General features: G+C 35.1%; 3 protein-coding genes across 3 annotated transcripts; all 3 read left to right on the top strand.

The window, feature by feature from the left end:
- The first annotated feature begins 3747 nt into the window (after positions 1-3747).
- LOC133789697 (G-type lectin S-receptor-like serine/threonine-protein kinase LECRK1) lies at positions 3748-6300 on the top strand. Its single transcript, XM_062227472.1, has 4 exons — positions 3748-3789; positions 4641-4811; positions 4890-5788; positions 6069-6300. Exons 1-4 carry the CDS (start codon positions 3748-3750, stop codon positions 6298-6300), a joined length of 1344 nt encoding a protein of 447 aa, XP_062083456.1.
- A 514-nt stretch (positions 6301-6814) lies between these two features.
- On the top strand, positions 6815-9623 carry LOC133790343 (G-type lectin S-receptor-like serine/threonine-protein kinase LECRK3). Its single transcript, XM_062227947.1, has one exon. The coding sequence runs from the start codon at positions 7094-7096 to the stop codon at positions 9500-9502; it is 2409 nt and encodes an 802-aa protein (XP_062083931.1). The 5' UTR covers positions 6815-7093; the 3' UTR covers positions 9503-9623.
- Positions 9624-13705: 4082 nt separating this feature from the next.
- LOC133790342 (G-type lectin S-receptor-like serine/threonine-protein kinase LECRK3) lies at positions 13706-16471 on the top strand. The gene has a single exon (XM_062227946.1). The coding sequence runs from the start codon at positions 13723-13725 to the stop codon at positions 16141-16143; it is 2421 nt and encodes an 806-aa protein (XP_062083930.1). The 5' UTR covers positions 13706-13722; the 3' UTR covers positions 16144-16471.
- The last annotated feature ends 1154 nt before the right edge of the window (positions 16472-17625 follow it).

The following is a 17625-nucleotide window of genomic DNA, read 5'->3' as shown; positions in this document are numbered from 1 at the left end:
ATATATATAGACTTAATATTATATTTGTGGCAGTAGAGGTAGGTTTATTCGGCGATGTGATGGCCATGTTGAAATACGCAATGTCAGAATGTTTGCGTTAATTAGAAACGGGTAAGAACGAATCATCCATTTATAATAAAAATAATTGCAGAAGTTAATTAATATCCACATAATATTATGAAAAAAATCCACACATTAGAGCACCAACGCACGTTGCCATCAAAGAGGCTGTTGACCATTTTTTTTTTACAACACATCAGAAAAGTTGAAGGTTTGAACAAAATTAAAGTACCTATGGTGTTTTCTCTTTATTTTTTTAATTATATATATATAAATAAAATATTTTATATGGTTTATACTTGTTTGGACCTTGTTATTTTTCTTATTACCTGTTTAGACTTTATATTTTGACAAATTACTTTTTAGACTCTATATTTTATAAAATTATTAAAATAGAACCCTAAACCCGATTTTGGTCAATGTTTTCTCAACTAAAATCACAAATAATTTACAAAACTAACAATTCAGAACAAAATAAAAATCATTCTGCTTAAAAACTGTATTGTTATATTTAATTTTTTCTTCATCAAAATTGAGTTTAGGGTTCTATTTTAACCATTTTACAAAACATAGGATCCAAAAAGTAATTTGTCAAAACACAGGGTCCAAAAATGTATAAACCCTATTTTATATATATATTTATAATTATAAAATAATATATTAAATAATAATAATATGTGAAGTCATAGTTAACAATCTTTGAGGTGGCTTAGTATTGGAGTATTTTTATGAAAAAAATTACCAAAAATGATGTGGATGAGAGAGAAAATAAAAAATTATATTTTAGGATAATTTTGACATATTAAGTTACTATTGTGGTAGCCACCAATTGGAGTTGCTCTAAAATATAAGAGAGAGAAGAGCCTCGTAACATTGTTACTTGGAGAAGGAATTTTGATGTGACATTTTAAGTAGCGTTGAATATTTGATCCGAAAAACCCGCAAAACTCATAAATATGCTTGATCTGTAACCTGAAAACTTATAAGTAGGGTTAAATCCCCACATGAGCTAACCTGTCAATCAGAATAACAAACAAACAGAAAACAGTTATACATCTCAGCCATTCTTTATTCCACTACTCATAACTACCAAGGATCAAAGTTTCAAAATTCATTCCTCTCGTGAAGGTCAAGTTGAGAAAGAATTGTTCCAAAGCTCCATTTTGTGTGGTTTTTAGTTTCAGGAAAAGAGAAAGGAAAAACAAGAGAGAGTTTTAGTGAGAGAAAACTGTACACAGAAAAGGAAGAAACAGAGAAAAACCAAAAGAAATTTGTAAAGCAAGAGGATTACCTTTCAAGCTGTGATCTGGATTCCTCCATTATTGTACTCGATTCTTCATTGTAGTGGAAAGGCTGAGCTAATCTCTGAGGCGAGCTCAACGAGGACGTAGCCCCCAATGGGTGGTGAACCTCGGAAAATTTTCTGTGTGCCCTTCTTCTCTTCTTTCCTCTTTGTTTTCTTCTTTGATTGATCTGGTACTTGATTTGCTGTTGAGCCCTAACTTTCGGTTCTCTCTGGTTTTACTTGTGTTAACTAATAAAGGAGATATGATCTGAAAAGAATAAAAGATATACTGGGTTAGATATCATTTATAAAGTAAAAACACTAAAGAAAACCGTGACCAAAGTTTTTGTCATATTCTTGTATTGAGTGAAAGGTCAGCTTTGACCTTGTGGCGTCTAATATTTTAGTGAGTTGGTGTAGGGTCAGTTGGGTAATACCTACAATAGACCTCTTCGGATGTACAGCAAACAACATGCTATTAGGACTAGTTTTGGTAGGTTTTTATGGCGTGTTTTAAGATGCAATTTTAATCTTTTATTTGGTTTTGTGCGATATTATGCCGGTGTTTATTGTGTTTTCAGGATTAAGTGTGGTTATGGAAGAAATAGCTTGAAATTGGAGGAAAAGTGCTTAATTTTTGAAGAAACGGTGTTAAACGGGCTAAGGAATGGAAACTAGGCGAAATCGGGGGTTAAATTGATGATTTGGTGAAAAGTTGGAATTAGAGCCGCAGGTCTATGGTGTAGAGCCGCGGCCCTAAGAGTTACAGAGAAAGAAAAACAAATCTGTCAGCATTAGAGCTGAGGCTCTATTAAAATCTGAATTAGAGCTGCGGCTCTATCAAGTAGAGCTGCAGCGCTACATGAAGTCAGAGAGGAATTCCGGATCGCGAAATGCACTAGAGCTGCGGCTCTATTCAGTAGCGCCGCGGCGCCAGTCCGTACGAAAGCCGAAGTTAGGGCATTTTTCAAGGGCAATTTTGTCCTTTCGCACATAATTAATTATGGATTATAAAAGCTTTCTTAATGACGTTTTTAAGAGGAGATTAACCTAGGAGACGGCTGAAGGCACATGGTGGAGGATTGCAAGTGGATTAAAAGAATTCATCACAGTTTTCTTCTTTTCTACTTTGAATTTCTGTATTTTGGATGCTTTTTATTTCCTCTATGGTTATTATGAATTGGATCATGAACTAAATTCTTTTTCTAGGGTGTTAATGGATTCTCCTGAACCTTTATTTTAAATTAATGCAAGTTTTATGATTTCAATTTTATCTTGTGATTTATTCAATTTGATTCTAATGCGTGTGATGAAATATATGATTTTGATTCGAAATCTGAGAAGTGAGAATTGAATATGCTATAATTGAATAAACATAGATTTCATATTAAGACGAGAGTACCTGTGTGATCTGTGTAGTTTTAGGGTTGTTAATCTTAATGCCTATCTTATGTTTATTTATTACAGAGATGTAGAAAATTTGCATAAGATTGAGACTTATATATCCTAGTACGAATATAAGTTATTAGTGTTGACCTGCTATCACAAGAGAGGAATTGAATAGTAAGATTTGTATTAAGGAGAATTAAAGAGGATGGTTGATGAAATTAATTGCCCTAGTTCTTAATCCATTGAATTTTCTTAACGTTATTTATTTTCAGTTATTGAAGTTAATTTTAGAATTTTGTTTTACAATTTTAGTTAATTCTTGAGACTTATTTATTGTAAGCCAAATAGAAATAGGAACTAAGTTTTGGTACTTAGTATACAGTCCTCGTGGGAACGATCTTACTTACTCATTATTACTTGTTACGATTACGTGCACTTGCGTATCGATTTTACACAACACATGCTCAAGCAATTCTCTGATTGTGACTTAAATTGTGGATAATTGTGGAGTTTTTAACATAAGTCACAACTGGCCATGTGGCACTTTCAGATTTGTCACTCCTTCTGTAATTGTATTTTTCTCAGTTTTGAGTGATCATTTTGTAATCTCCATTGGTTCATCAATAAAGAATAAAGAGCTGTTGTTTCCGAGGATGTAGGCACAAGTCTCATTGACTTGTTGTTGAACCTCGTATATAAGGTGTTCATTTAGATTTCAGCACTATTATGCCATTTGTTTTCTTGTTTATGATTGTTCAAGTTTTGACCTTTGCTGATTTCTGGTTTCATTTTTCAATTACTGGTTTGGTGTTTATTTTGGTTCTTGATTGAGGTGAAGTGGAATTCACCACATTTAGGTTCATCACTCACTGCACAAACTAATGGCACTGTCTCGTGGGAATCACCATCTGGCGAATTCGCCTTTGGTTTCCAGCAAATCCAATCAAAAGATGGATTCCTTATTGCTATCTGGTTCAACAAAATACCTCAAATGACTATTATCTGGTCAGCCAATGGAGATAGTGTTGGATAAATCCCCACTTAAACTGTTACAAGTAAAATACAGTTACAAGTTTTAAACTCACTTGCCCGAAGGCTTACAAAAGAGAAAACTTTTCACATGCTCTGTTACAAATTTTAGTTACAAAGAAACAGACTCAAGACTCTAACTGTCTTCCTAACAAACCCAAAGCAGTCTAAACAGATACATCATTCAGAAAACTTTACTCTATATATACCTTTAGCCAGCTCCAGAAAAGGATATACGAATCATCATCATCATCTTCTTGAAAGCAGATCCAAGAGAGCTCAAAGAAAGTTGAGGAAGAGAGAAGACAGAAAAACAAGAGATATAGTTAGAGAGAGTTATTTTTGTAAGAGAGAAGAGATATAGAGAATAATAATAATACTCAAAGGGCTCAGTGAGAAGGGATTACCTTGTCGATTCTTCTGTGACTTGGAATCCATTGCCAAAACCTTGTAACAGCAACTTCATAGTGAAGATCCGAGCTTTCCATATGAGGAGCAGCTCAACGAGGATGTAACCCAGTTTATGGGCGAACCTCGAAAAATTCTGGGTGTTTTCTTCTCTATTTCTCATTTCTGTTTGTTGGGTTTTGATTGAACTAAGCTTACTGAATATTTCTCTGGGTTGATTAATTTTCGTGGGTTTCATCTCTGGTTTTTGGGAATGAGTTTCAGTTTGGGGATCTTAGGGATATTGGTCTGCTAGGGTTCGGGTTACAATAGAAAAGGGGGTTCTTTAATTTCAGATTGATTTGTTTTGGTTTATATCTGATACATAAGAAACTGTGTCGTTTTGCCTTTGACTCTTGGTCAAAAAGGCAGAGGTGTTAAAGGTCTCTTTTGACCTTGAAACTACTGATTGAATATTTGTTTGGTGTAGGGTTATTACAGTAAAATTCCTACAGATAGTCTAGCTCCAGTTGGATCCAAAGTTGAACTGACTGAATCTGGTGTCTCTCTCAATGGTCCAACAAGAGAGAACATTTGGGATACTGAGGAAAGAAATGGCAGTGAAGTTGCATACGCTGCCATACTCGACAATGGAAACTTTGTCATAGTTAAGAAGGACTCTATTATCATATGGAACATTTCATTTTGAGCTATCAGATAAGAGCCTTCCCTCTTGAAGCTAGTAATACTGCCTATTCATGTTGAAGCAGATAATGGCACCATTCTTTTTCCTCTATTGAGGAGTAGTGTAATTCCAAAACAGGATTTCTATTGGAGAGCCGTTCTTGAACATGATGGTGTCTTTAGGCAGTATGTCTATCCCAAGAGAAATCTTTCAAGTCCTGGGCAAGAGTGGAATATAGCATCATCAACATCCATGCCATCCAATATTTGCTCAAATCTTATTGAAGGCACAGGAAGTGGAGTTTGTGGGTACAACAGCTATTGCACAATGGAAGATCATCAAAGACAAAACTGTCATTGTCCAAAGGGTTACACAACCATTGATCCAAATGATACAATCAAGGGCTGCAAACTAACATTTGAACCTCATAGCTGTGATGAATATTCACAAGAAGCTGATCATTTTGACTTTCATAAAATGAAAAATGCAGACTGGACTGAAACTCATTATGAGCATTTTACACCAGTGACTGAGGACTGGTGTTTGAAATCTTGCATGAGAGACTGCTTTTGTAGTGTTGTTTATTTTGGAAGTGGTGATTGCTGGAAGAAACAACTTCCTCTTAGGAATGGGAGAATAAGCCCCAGCATTCGTGGGAGTGTTATGATCAAAATAAGAGAACAGGATTTTACATCCAAGGGTAGAGGGCCAAGGAGTAGTGAACCAACAAAGAAAGATCAGCCAACAATGCTGCTCATTGGATTTTTAAGTAGCTCAGTTTTTCTAAACATCATGCTTATACCATGGTCTTTAGTTCTTTACCGTCTCAGTAGGAACTCAAAGGTGATTCAACCACTTCATGTCATGCCAGGCATGAATATGAAAACATTTTCTTATGTGTGGCTAGACAAAGTTACTAATGGAATCAAAGTGAACAAGAATTCAAGGCAGAAGTAAGCGCAATTGGTTGAACCAATCATAAAAACTTAGTGCAGTAGATTGGTTTCTGCAACGAAGGACAACACCACCTTCTTGTTTATAAATTCATGAGCAGTGGCTCCCTAGCATTGCCTTGGGACTTGCAAAGGGGCTATTTTACTTGCATGAAGAGTGCAGCACTCAAATCATACAGTGATATGAAATCTCCAAATATCCTCTTACATGACTCGTTTACAGCAAGAATTTCTGATTTTGGACTGATTTAGAATTTCTGATTTTGGACTGATTTTGTAGGCCGACCAAAACCCGAACAACAACTGGAATTAGAGGCACCAAAGGGTATGTTGCTCCTGAATGGTTTAAAAGCATGCCTGTGACAGCCAAGGTGGATGTCTACAGCTATGGAATTTTGTTGTTGGAGCTGGTTTGCTGCAGAAAGAATTTTGAAGAAGAGGCAGAGGAAGAGATCCAAATGGTACTAGCTGATTGGGCATATAACTTTTTTATTTATATATGGCTTTGCTGAATTCGTTACGTCGTTTTCTTACATTAAATTTATACGACATGTCATTAATAATTAATATCAAATAATGTGCTTTGATGATGTTCTTTTTCCGAATATAGACATGTTTCCACATATCCATTTTTTTTAACAATGTATGTTGGTACATTTTCCTTCATATGATCAATTTCCTAAGGTGGCTTAGATAATTTTTTTTTTTGAGGTAATACTAAATATTTTTTTACAAAGAAATTAATGACCAAGTTTCAAAGTAATAAAAAGAAACATTCACTCGTAAGCTTCCAAGTCTTTCAATAATATCAACCATATATATCTCAGTTAATATTAAATTTATTGTGTGAATTTACTATATTATACCACATAGTGTACCATAATGAGTATAATTAAGTCTCTAATGCAACTTTCTGTTAAGATATTTAATATTAAATATTAGTTTTAGAAATTTATATTAAAGGTAGAATAGTCTTTTTATTATTCATTATTTTAGTCTATATAATCTTTAATTATGTTTATCATTTTCAAGTCCACAGCGTAGAAAAATTGATGAATAAAACAAAAAAAAAAAAAGTTTTTTTTCCACTAAAAAAAGAAACGGTATTATGTATCAGTCACGGCGTTCAATTATTTGACAAAATAAAAATCGTATAGAAATAATGGTCATTCTCTCTTTCAAGTATGCAAAGAAAACTCAACCATGGAAAAAAGACTACTATGTGCTTGGCTTGAAAAATATCTACTATATACCTATCACATTAATTGTCACCCTAAAATATCTCCTTAAAGAAAGAAAAAAACAATGGCTTTGGCACCAGTAGTACCATGTACAGGCTGCATCTTCCTTCTGTTTCAATGGCTTCTTTTAGCATTGACCATGGCTGAAACTCATAGAGAGATATCCTTGGGCTCATCTCTCTCAACAAACGACAATCACAACATGTTTTGGGAATCACATTCAGGGGAGTTTGCCTTTGGTTTTCAGCAAGTTGGAAAGGGTGGTTTTCTTCTAGCCATATGGTTTAACAACATACCTGAGAAAACCATTGTTTGGTCTGCAAATGGCAACACTCTTGCTAAACAAGGCTCCAAACTTGAACTGACCAACAATGGCTTGCTTGTTCTCAAAACCCCAGAAGGAAAACAGATGTGGGTTTCTCAAGGTGTTGCTGGCTCTGGTTCTAAAGTTGCCCATGCAGCCATGCTTGACACGGGGAATTTTGTTCTTGCAGACCAGAATTCTATTAATCTATGGGAGAGTTTTGGTGAACCAACAGACACGTTATTACCACTACAAACTTTGAGTCAAGGTAAGAAACTTGTTGCTCGATATTCAGACACAAATTTTTCCAAAGGAAGATTTCAGCTTATGCTGCAACCTAGTGGAACTCTAGAGTTTTACACAACAACTTTCCCATTAGATGCTGCTAATTATGTGTACTGGTCGAGCAAACCGGTTAGTGGCTTTCAACTGGTGTTTAACCAATCTGGGTCGATTTATTTGCAAGCAAAGAATGGAGAAATACTAAGTGTATTATCATCAAAACCTTGTACAACTCAAGATTTTTATCAAAGGGTAATACTTGAGTATGATGGTGTTTTCAGGCATTATGTCTATCCAAAAAACGATGGTCCAGAGACCATAGGATGGAGCAAGGAGTGGACTCATTGTTCACCCTCCATACCTTCAAATATTTGTACTAGTATTCGGGAGGATACAGGAGGTGGAGCTTGCGGGTTCAACAGCTACTGCAGCTTAGAAAATGAGCAGAGACCAACTTGTAATTGCCCGAATGGTTACTCGTTTATAGATCAAAATGATGTGATGAAAGGTTGCCAACCAAACTTTGAGGCTCAAAGTTGTGATCAAGAATCTGAAGATGAAGAAAATTTTAATTTCAATATTATGGAAAACACAGACTGGCCTCTATCTGATTATGAGCATTTTCAGTTTGTGGATGAGAACTGGTGCAGGAAGGCTTGTTTGGGAGATTGTTTTTGTGCTGTGGCAATTTTTAGAAATGGTGAGTGTTGGAAGAAAAAAACACCTCTTTCAAATGGGAAGTTCGATCCCAATGATGAGGGGAAAGCTCTAATTAAAGTAAGAATAGATAATTCTACTTCTGATCATCCCCACAAGAAAAATGATTCAATACTAGTAGTTATTGCATCACTACTCTTTGGTAGCCCGGTCTTCCTTATAAATGTCCTTGTACTAATACCAACACTAGTGGTTCTTTTACACTTGTATAGAAAGGCAAAGGTTTCTAAACAAACCCAGTTCATGCCAGGCATGAATTTGCAAAGTTTTACCTATGCTGAGTTAGAAGAAGCCACAAGTGGTTTCAAGGAAGAGTTAGGAAGAGGTGCTTTCGCCATTGTTTTCAAAGGGGTTCTTCCTTTAGATGATGGTAATCTTGTTGCAGTGAAAAAGTTGGATAATATTGTAAGAGAAGGAGAACAAGAATTCAAAGCAGAAGTCAATGCAATTGGTAGAACAAATCACAAGAATTTGGTACAGCTAATTGGGTTTTGCAATGAGGAACAGCACAGACTACTTGTCTATGAATTCATGAGCAATGGCTCCTTAGCTAACTTCCTATTTGGATCATCTTCTAGGCCAAGTTGGTATCAAAGAAAGCAAATTGCTCTAGGCATTGCAAGAGGGCTATTTTACTTGCATGAAGAGTGCAGCAACCAAATCATACATTGTGACATAAAGCCTCACAATGTTCTTTTAGATGATTTTTTCACTGCAAGAATAGCTGATTTTGGACTAGCTAAGCTACTAAAGACAGAGCAGACTAGAACCATGACTGCACTAAGAGGAACCAAAGGGTATGTGGCTCCTGAATGGTTTCGAAACTTGCCAGTTTCAGTAAAGGTGGATGTTTACAGCTATGGAATTATGTTGTTAGAGATCATATGCTGCAGAAAGAACTTTGAGCAAGAGATAGAGGAAGATCAAATGGTATTAGCTGATTGGGCTTATGATTGTTATAGAGATGATCAATTGAGTTTGCTCTTGAAAAATGATCATGAGGCTATGAGTGACATGGGAAAGGTGGAGAAATATGTAATGGTTGCTATATGGTGCATCCAAGAGGATCCTTCATTGAGACCAACAATGAAAAAAGTTACACAAATGCTTGAAGGAACAGTTGAGGTCTCAATCCCACCAGATCCATATTCCTTTATCAGTTCACTTTAGAAGATCATTATCCTCTGTATGTTAGTTAATTTGAATTTACATTCTTACGTTTGGTGTAATAACAATCACTTTTTTGGATAATGTTCTATATATGATGAGATTTTTTTTATGTTATATGGTACTTTGGTTAGTGCGGCCATAATTATAGTTCATCCTTTTTATTCAACAGCTCTTGACTTGAATGGCTTTGAAAAGCCAAGTCTACGTTTCCATAAATTAGAGTGTTGACCAGAGATAAATGAATCTCACTCCAACCAAGCACTTTATTCTTATTATTCAACTGCTTTCTCCAACACACTTTTATTTTTAATTTTCAGCATTTTTATCCTATGTTAGCCATAGAATTAATATAGATCTACATTTATTTTGGTTTTTATGGTTTTATATATATATATATATATATATATATATAGGTAAGTAACTATTTGGTACTCTCTGTTCTTGCAAAATATCATTTCAGTACCCTCGAACCCTGTATTTTAAAATCGTACAGATTTGATACCTTAAACTCAAATTTAATTAATAAAATTTTACCAATTTAATCAAACTGCTGTCAATTATGTAAGTTCCAAATTTAAATTTAATTACTTAATTATATATAACTGATGATAGTTTGATCATATTAACAAAATTTTATCTATCAAATCTGAGTCCAGGTTATCAAATATGTATAATTTTAAAATACAGGGTACCATATGAGCATTATTGAAAACAGAGAATACCAAAATGATACTTTGCAAAAACATAAAGTACCAAATGAGTAATATCTCTATATATATATATATATATTATGGAATGCACCGCGTGTTGTTTTTTCTTATTTATGTTAAAGTAGGTTTTTAGGTGGGATTTTGTGTTTTTTATTTTCTCTTCAAGCCAAAGATTTTTCAAATTGATTTATTTATTTTGTTGTTTTGGTTGCAATGCAGTGCAACACTGTTTATTATGGATGACTCTGTTTCTCCATTTTGAATTTAATTTCCTTCATATAAAACATAGTTATTTTGAAGACAATATCTTTTCTTTTTCTAATTTGTTTAGGCATGGAAATATGGGGCAGTGAGGCGGGGGGGCCCCAACCCGACGGGACGGAATTCGGGTCGGGGCAGACCTGGATTTTCGAGCAGTACCTATCATTCGACGATGGTGCTTCTCCTTTAAGGCCAACTGTTGGAAATAGTTGCTGCAGAAATTAAAACAGGAACGAAATTACCGAATTAATAATCTGGGTTGAGTCGCACACTAGATCGCTCTCTTTAAGACGTTTGCGGCACTGCCTAGAATTGTGCAAGCAGAATATCAGCCCCATCGTCCCCAGGACAAAACAGCCAAGTCAAACACGGTAAGAACCGTCGAATACAACACCATAAAAACTAATGCTCGGAATCCAGAATTAAGAAAACAATGTTTTTTTCCTGATGTAAAAATGAGATGTATTTTACCCCATGAAATCTATCGCAATATGTAGAAGTAATGGACAGAAAAACAACGGGAATAAAAACGTTAATTGAGATCATGGGAGAGGAAGTTGGAGCCCTTGAAAAAACTGAATAGAAAAGGTCTTTTGTTTACCAAAAAATATTCACGTTTATAAAATAATAATTTAATAAATAAATTTTCTCCAAAATAATAAGGTGCATACCAACCAGCTAGCTCAGCTCGGTCGGACGACGGTGCGCGTGTGGTATTTTGGTGAGCCTTTGTGTAACTCCTCCCTCTTCCACAAAATTAGGTACTCTTTGGGGCACAACCCCAAGGCTCAAGCCCACAATATATATACCCTTACAAATAAGTATTTCAAAGTAATGTGAGACCCTTCCTCTAAGGAGTCAATAAAACATCTTTTCTATTTTTTTAACAATTCATATATAAGTTCCAACACCAACAAACGACGAGGAGCTTATTGTGTGCTGCAGTTGCTATCGAGAGCTGTATGATACCACAGTGGTTATACATTTGTGCAACCACCAGTTTCACTTGATCTGTTATGCCGAAGTATGTGCAAGAATTTGTCTGAGATGTCGCGTGTTTTAAGAGTAAGTGTTTAATTATTAGAATAAGTTTATAAACACATGATTGTTGAACATGCTTTTGTTTTAATCTTGCTCATACTTATACTTGTGTTTTCTAATTGAAGTTTGATGTATTTATATTAGTTTAGTTTGTCACTGTACCCCTTGTGGTTGTGTCCAAAGGGGTACCTATTTTTGTAAATGGAAGAGGGATGAGTTATATAAAGGCTCACCTGAACCCAACATACGTGCACGTCACCATCCGTCTGATCGAGCATAGCTAGCTGGTTGGTGTGGTGTGCACCTTATTTTTTTGGAGAAAATTTATTTATTAAATTATTATTTTATTTAATAAAAAACATTTTATAAACGTGATTTATTTTTGGCAAACAGAAGACCTTTTTATATTCATTTTTTCTATTATGTCCACTTCTTCTATATAGTGTGATAGATTTCAAGGGGTAAAATACATCTCACTTTTACATCAGGAAAAAAAAATTGTTTTCTTAATTATGGATTCCGAGTAGTAATTTTTAGGGTGATGTATTCGACGATTCTCTACAGTGCAGTGGGGTCCAATATAGTGTTTGACTGGGTTGTTTTATCTTGGGGACGACGTGGCTGATAGTCTGCTTGCACAATTTTGGGCAGTATCGCAAACGTCTTAAAGAAAGTGACCTAGTTTGTGACTCAGCCCAAATTATTAATTCAGTAATTTTGTTCCTGTTTTAATTTCTGCAGCAACTATTTCCAACAATTGGCCAGAAAGCCCCTCGTTGAACGACTGCACCTGCTCGAAAATCTGGGCAATGGCATCGTCAATGTTATCGTCATCGTCATCTTCATCATCATCATATCGGTCATATAATGGGGGTGGAAGATGGGTGTGAAAGACCACATCACAGGGAATATCCACTGTGGTGGTAGATGAATCTGGTGAATTAGTGGCTGGGGGTGGTCCGAGAGTAAGTTGGGGAATGAGGGAATCATTGCTCGGGGTATGAGGTACTACGTAAGGTATGATGGCTAGTGGTCCGATTGAGTTGGGGATGGGTGGAGGACTCTGAGTGGGAGTCTGATTGCCCATTCTGTTGTTGTCACCTTACTCCGAGCAAATCCTCTAAGCTCAACCATCGGAGAGGATTGTTATTTCTCGAGCTTGCGACCCGTGCTCGTATGCTAATGACGGACTCTTGGGACTTCATGATAAATTATACAAGTATTATGTAGATATTTGCTTATTTCGAGCTTACATTTATACGAGCTTACATTTCGAATGCATAATTTATATTATCGAAATACGAGTGTAACATATATATTATAAGATTTGAATTTGAATTTATATTAATATTATTATTATATATGTATATATTTGATAATATTTGAATTTATATTAATATAGTTAATACATATTTATTTTAGTTAGTTTTAAGGAAATATTTGGTTAAATATTTAGAATATTGTATTAAATTTAACTTAACAGTTAAAACCAAAAATTTATTATAACATTTTAAAAAAAAAAAAAAAACCAAACATATAGGGTTTAGGGTTTAGGGTTTAGGCTTAGACTGAGTGGTGTCCTCCTCATCACATCTTATATAATACTTGTACATATACAATACAATACAATTCTACGAGTCCATGAACAAAATATTTCCTTCTTCCTGAAAAATGTTTGGTAGATAGGCGAAGAAAGTGCTTAATAAAGTTCAATTATATTTCCATCTCCATCATAAACAGTAATTAATTGCTATCCTATACCAAAGGGAAAGGACTTGGTGAGAGTTCAGACTAGAAAGAATTGGAAGCTGCCAAGGTTGAATTTACAAGCCGTCCAGACTATGAAATGAATATAGAATTGTAACTTTTTTTCTTTCGCTATATCTCCATTAAAGATTCAATAGTACTATATGACAAGTGTGTATGTGTCTGTGTTTATTTATATATTTATTGCATTAATTCATGAACTTGCAGAGGGGGACAGGTTGACTTGTACATAATGAGTGTGAATATTCATTTATTTTGTTTTCTTAGTTGGAAAGCATGTATAGAAACATGGAAAAACAAGGCACTAAAAGTTAAAGCCTATAGACTTTTCTTCTTCTGATGAGGCTTTGAAATTGATTAGTCACCCAATATTAAAAACGGAATTTTATATATGTGGTGTATGTAGTTCATATTATAATTCCATTTAATTAGAACAGAAAAATGAGTACTACTTCTTCACATACAATTTTTCTTAGCTTATTTCTATTGATGCTGCTCTGCTCTAGTAGTGCTGCTGATCAAACTCAAAGGAACGTCTCTTTGGGTTCAACACTCACTGCAAAACTCAATCAAAACGAGTCATGGCTATCGCCAGCTGGTGAATACGCCTTTGGTTTCCAGCAAATCCAAAAAGATGGCTTCCTTCTTGCTATCTGGTTCAACAAAATTCCTCAGAAAACCATTGTTTGGTCAGCCAATGGCAATAATCTTGTTCGCCAAGGCTCCATTGTCGAACTAACCAACCTTGGCTTAGTTCTGAGAGACTCCACAACTGGAAGAGATGTATGGTCTGCTGATGTCTCCGGCACTGGAGTTTCCCACGCAGCCATGACAGACACTGGGAATTTCGTGCTTGCAAACCAGAATCATGTCAATCTTTGGGAGAGCTTTGATAATCCAACGGACACGTTGTTGCCTACGCAAGTTCTTGGTCAAGATCCAGAACTCGCTGCTAGGTACTCTGAGTCAAACTACTCAACTGGGAAGTACTATATTAAAGTAGACAATGGAAATCTAGTGTTCTACGTCAGAAGACTCACAATGCCTGGTCAAGGTAATATTATATACTGGCCAGAGAACCAAACCCCAGGCAACGACGGCACACAGGTGAGGTTTAACCAATCTGGTTCTATTTACCTGCAAGCACAGAATGGGACCATTACTGAGCAGTTGACACCATCAAACTCTGATTTTTCTAAAGGATTTTACCAGAGGGGGATTCTTGAATATGATGGCGTTTTCAGGCATTATATCTACCCAAAAGACAATGATGATAATGGTTCGAATTCTAGAGCATGGCCCAGCGGGGAATGGTCTCCAACTTCATTCATACCTGATAACATTTGTTTGAGTATTAGAGCCGATAAAGGACCTGGAGCTTGCGGATACAATAGCTACTGCAAGCTAGAAGATGGCAGACCCAGTTGCCATTGCCTAAGTGGTTACACCTTCATTGATTCGAAGGATGAGATGAAAGGATGCAAACCCAACTTCGAAGCTCAAAATTGTGACGAAGATTCAGAAGATGTTAACAATTTTACTATGATTAGCATGGATAACACTAACTGGCCTCAGGGTGATTATGAAGTATTTACATCAATGTCAGAGGATGATTGTAGAAATGCTTGCTTGTTTGATTGTTTTTGTGCTCTTGCCATTTATGGTGACAGTTGTTGGAAGAAGAGATCTCCTTTCTCAAATGGGGTGATGGACTCTAGTATCAAATCAACAAAAACTCTGCTCAAAGTAAGAAAAGAAAACTCAACTACTACCAAGTCATGCAACAACATAGTTTCGAAAACAAAAGACCAAACAACACTGATAGTCACTGGAGCAGTGATTGTGGGCATCTCTGTTTTTCTTCATATCCTTCTTTTCTTTTTCCGCCTTCATCGCAAAGCCTCAGTCGTTAGATCAAATCAGACCATCACGAAAACAAATTTGCAGAATTTCACATTTGCGGAGCTAGAAAAGGCTACCAATGGACTCAAGGAACAGATAGGATCTGGGGCCTTTGGAGTTGTTTTCAAAGGCTGTGTAGAATTAGGCAACAATAATACTTTGGCAGTTGCTGTAAAAAAGTTGGACAGCAATATGTTGAGAGAAGGTGAGCAAGAATTCCAAGCAGAAGTAATGTCTATTGGTCATACAAACCATAAGAATTTGGTGAAGCTGATTGGTTTCTGCAACGAGGGACATCACCGGCTTCTTGTTTACGAGTACATGAGCAATGGATCCTTAGCAAGCCTTCTCTTCGGACACTCAAAGCTAAAATGGCACCAAAGAATGCAAATTGCTGTGGGGACTGCAAGGGGGCTATTTTACTTGCATGAGGAGTGCAACACCCAAATCATACACTGTGATATCAAGCCTCAAAACATCCTCTTAGATGACTTATACACAGCAAGAATTTGTGATTTTGGATTGGCTAAGATCTTAAAGACTGACCAAACTCGAACCACAACTGGAATTAGAGGAACCAAAGGATATGTAGCCCCTGAATGGTTTAGAAACTTGGCTGTAACAGCAAAGGTGGATGTATACAGCTATGGCATTCTGTTGTTGGAGTTGATATGTTGCAGGAAGAATGTTGAAGAAAATGTAGAGGATGATGCTCAAATGATATTGGCTGATTGGGCATGTGATTGCTATGAATCTGGGGAAGTGAGGTGTCTAGTTGAGAATGATGATGAGGCCCTGGAGGAGATGAAGATGGTTGAGAAGTATGTGATGGTTGCTTTATGGTGCATACAAGAGGACCCTTCACTAAGACCTACTATGAAGAAAGTTATGCTGATGCTTGAAGGAAGTGTTAAGGTTTCAGCTCCTCCACTCTCAAATTCATTCATCAGCTCTCTATAGTTCTATACTCATATGCATATATAGAAGATCAATAATCTGGGAGGAGATTTTCTTTAAGTGAGTGTATTAGGGGGCTTGTTGGTTTTGTAGTTGCTCAAATACTCATTCACAACTTGATATTGATTTTTATTGATTGTATTTGAGTCTGCAATTCTGTTTTGGTTACTCAAGATGATTCACAAATTCGATGTAGGCTTGCTACTAATGTCGAACTAGCTAGAATAATTGTTCATGTGTTTTCTAATTTCTGCTTGAAGTTTATTGTGTTTGTATTAGTTTTGATTGTCAGAGTAGTTGTCTTGAAGTGGTATTTCCAATATTCTTCTTCTTCTCTGTCTCTTCTTTTAGAAAAGAGCTATGCAGACTTAGTAATTGAATAGTGCACCCACTATTAAGTAAAGCTCTATAATATATATATATATATATAATATGTATATATATGGTAGTAATTTAGGTAGATATTATAATTCATTTTGATTCTGCTGTGCTCTACTAGAAGCACTACTGCTGATCATATTCAAAGGAATTACATCACTTTTGGTTCATCACTCACTGCACAACTTAATAAGTGTTGTTTTAAAGAGACACAAATACTTATCTATTATTTTTCCATTTCTTTACAATAGTAAAAAGTGGGGAAAACAAAATACAGAATAAAACATAACAAAACAATAAAACAGAACAATTATTATCAGAGATTTCACTTAAATAGATAAAAACCAAATTTACAACTCATTGGAAGAGAGTAAGAAAAACAGTATATATGTAAGATATTCTTTTGGTTTAACAATTTTTTTATTATTTTTTTAAATGATATGTACAATGTTTTGGTTTAATTTTTTTTAATATGTTTATATCATATAGGACATTATTTACTTATTTCAAATTTATATAATAATTAAAAAAACATAATAAAAATAAATTAATATATTTTTTAAATAAAATTAATAAAATGTGTATTGCACATGAATAAGAGAAATCACCTTTTTTTATATAAATAATTTGAATGAACATCGGAGAATAAAATCTCCAAAATCAAATGTTCACACTAGCAATAAATGGATGTCACACAAAACAATGATTTAAAGAAGTAGAAATTAGATATAGTGGCCACTTTTAGATAAGTCATTTCTTTTTTATCTACAATTTTAAAGTTTTAGAATAATACCCATTATTTCAATCAATATACCTATTATACCTATATAATTGGTGGATACTGTTTTTAGAAAAGTACCATGTAGTCAAGAGTATTTTTGGAATTGTCTCTGATAAAAATGGGTAGAACTAAACTAAAAATATTTATGAGGTCATTTTAGTTAAGAACTCATTAAATTGGCTAATTTCCAACTTATCCCTTTAAAGAAATAGTGTGGTTATTTGGCACATTAAGGTGCCTAACACAACATGAGGTGATATCACATGATCGGTTAGTGATATTACATAATACTTATTAAATAAGTGGGACCCGATATTAGATTGCAC

Source organism: Humulus lupulus, chromosome 7 (genome assembly GCF_963169125.1).
Source record: "Humulus lupulus chromosome 7, drHumLupu1.1, whole genome shotgun sequence".
Lineage (NCBI taxonomy): Eukaryota > Viridiplantae > Streptophyta > Magnoliopsida > Rosales > Cannabaceae > Humulus > Humulus lupulus.
Note: the sequence above shows the minus strand (reverse complement) of the source record. Positions and strands in the feature narration are given on the sequence as shown.

What these genes read in the sequence shown, in the direction of transcription:
- LOC133789697 (XM_062227472.1), top strand. Translation starts at nt 3,748, where the DNA reads ATGGAGATAGTGTTGGATAAATCCCCACTTAAACTGTTACAA. An exon ending in TACTCGACAATGGAAACTTT is followed by an intron (nt 4,812 to 4,889) that starts GTCATAGTTAAG and finishes TCCCTCTTGAAG; the next exon opens with CTAGTAATACTGCCTATTCA. An exon ending in AACAAGAATTCAAGGCAGAA is followed by an intron (nt 5,789 to 6,068) that starts GTAAGCGCAATT and finishes CTGATTTTGTAG; the next exon opens with GCCGACCAAAACCCGAACAA.
- LOC133790343 (XM_062227947.1), top strand. Translation starts at nt 7,094, where the DNA reads ATGGCTTTGGCACCAGTAGTACCATGTACAGGCTGCATCTTCCTTCTG.
- LOC133790342 (XM_062227946.1), top strand. Translation starts at nt 13,723, where the DNA reads ATGAGTACTACTTCTTCACATACAATTTTTCTTAGCTTATTTCTATTG.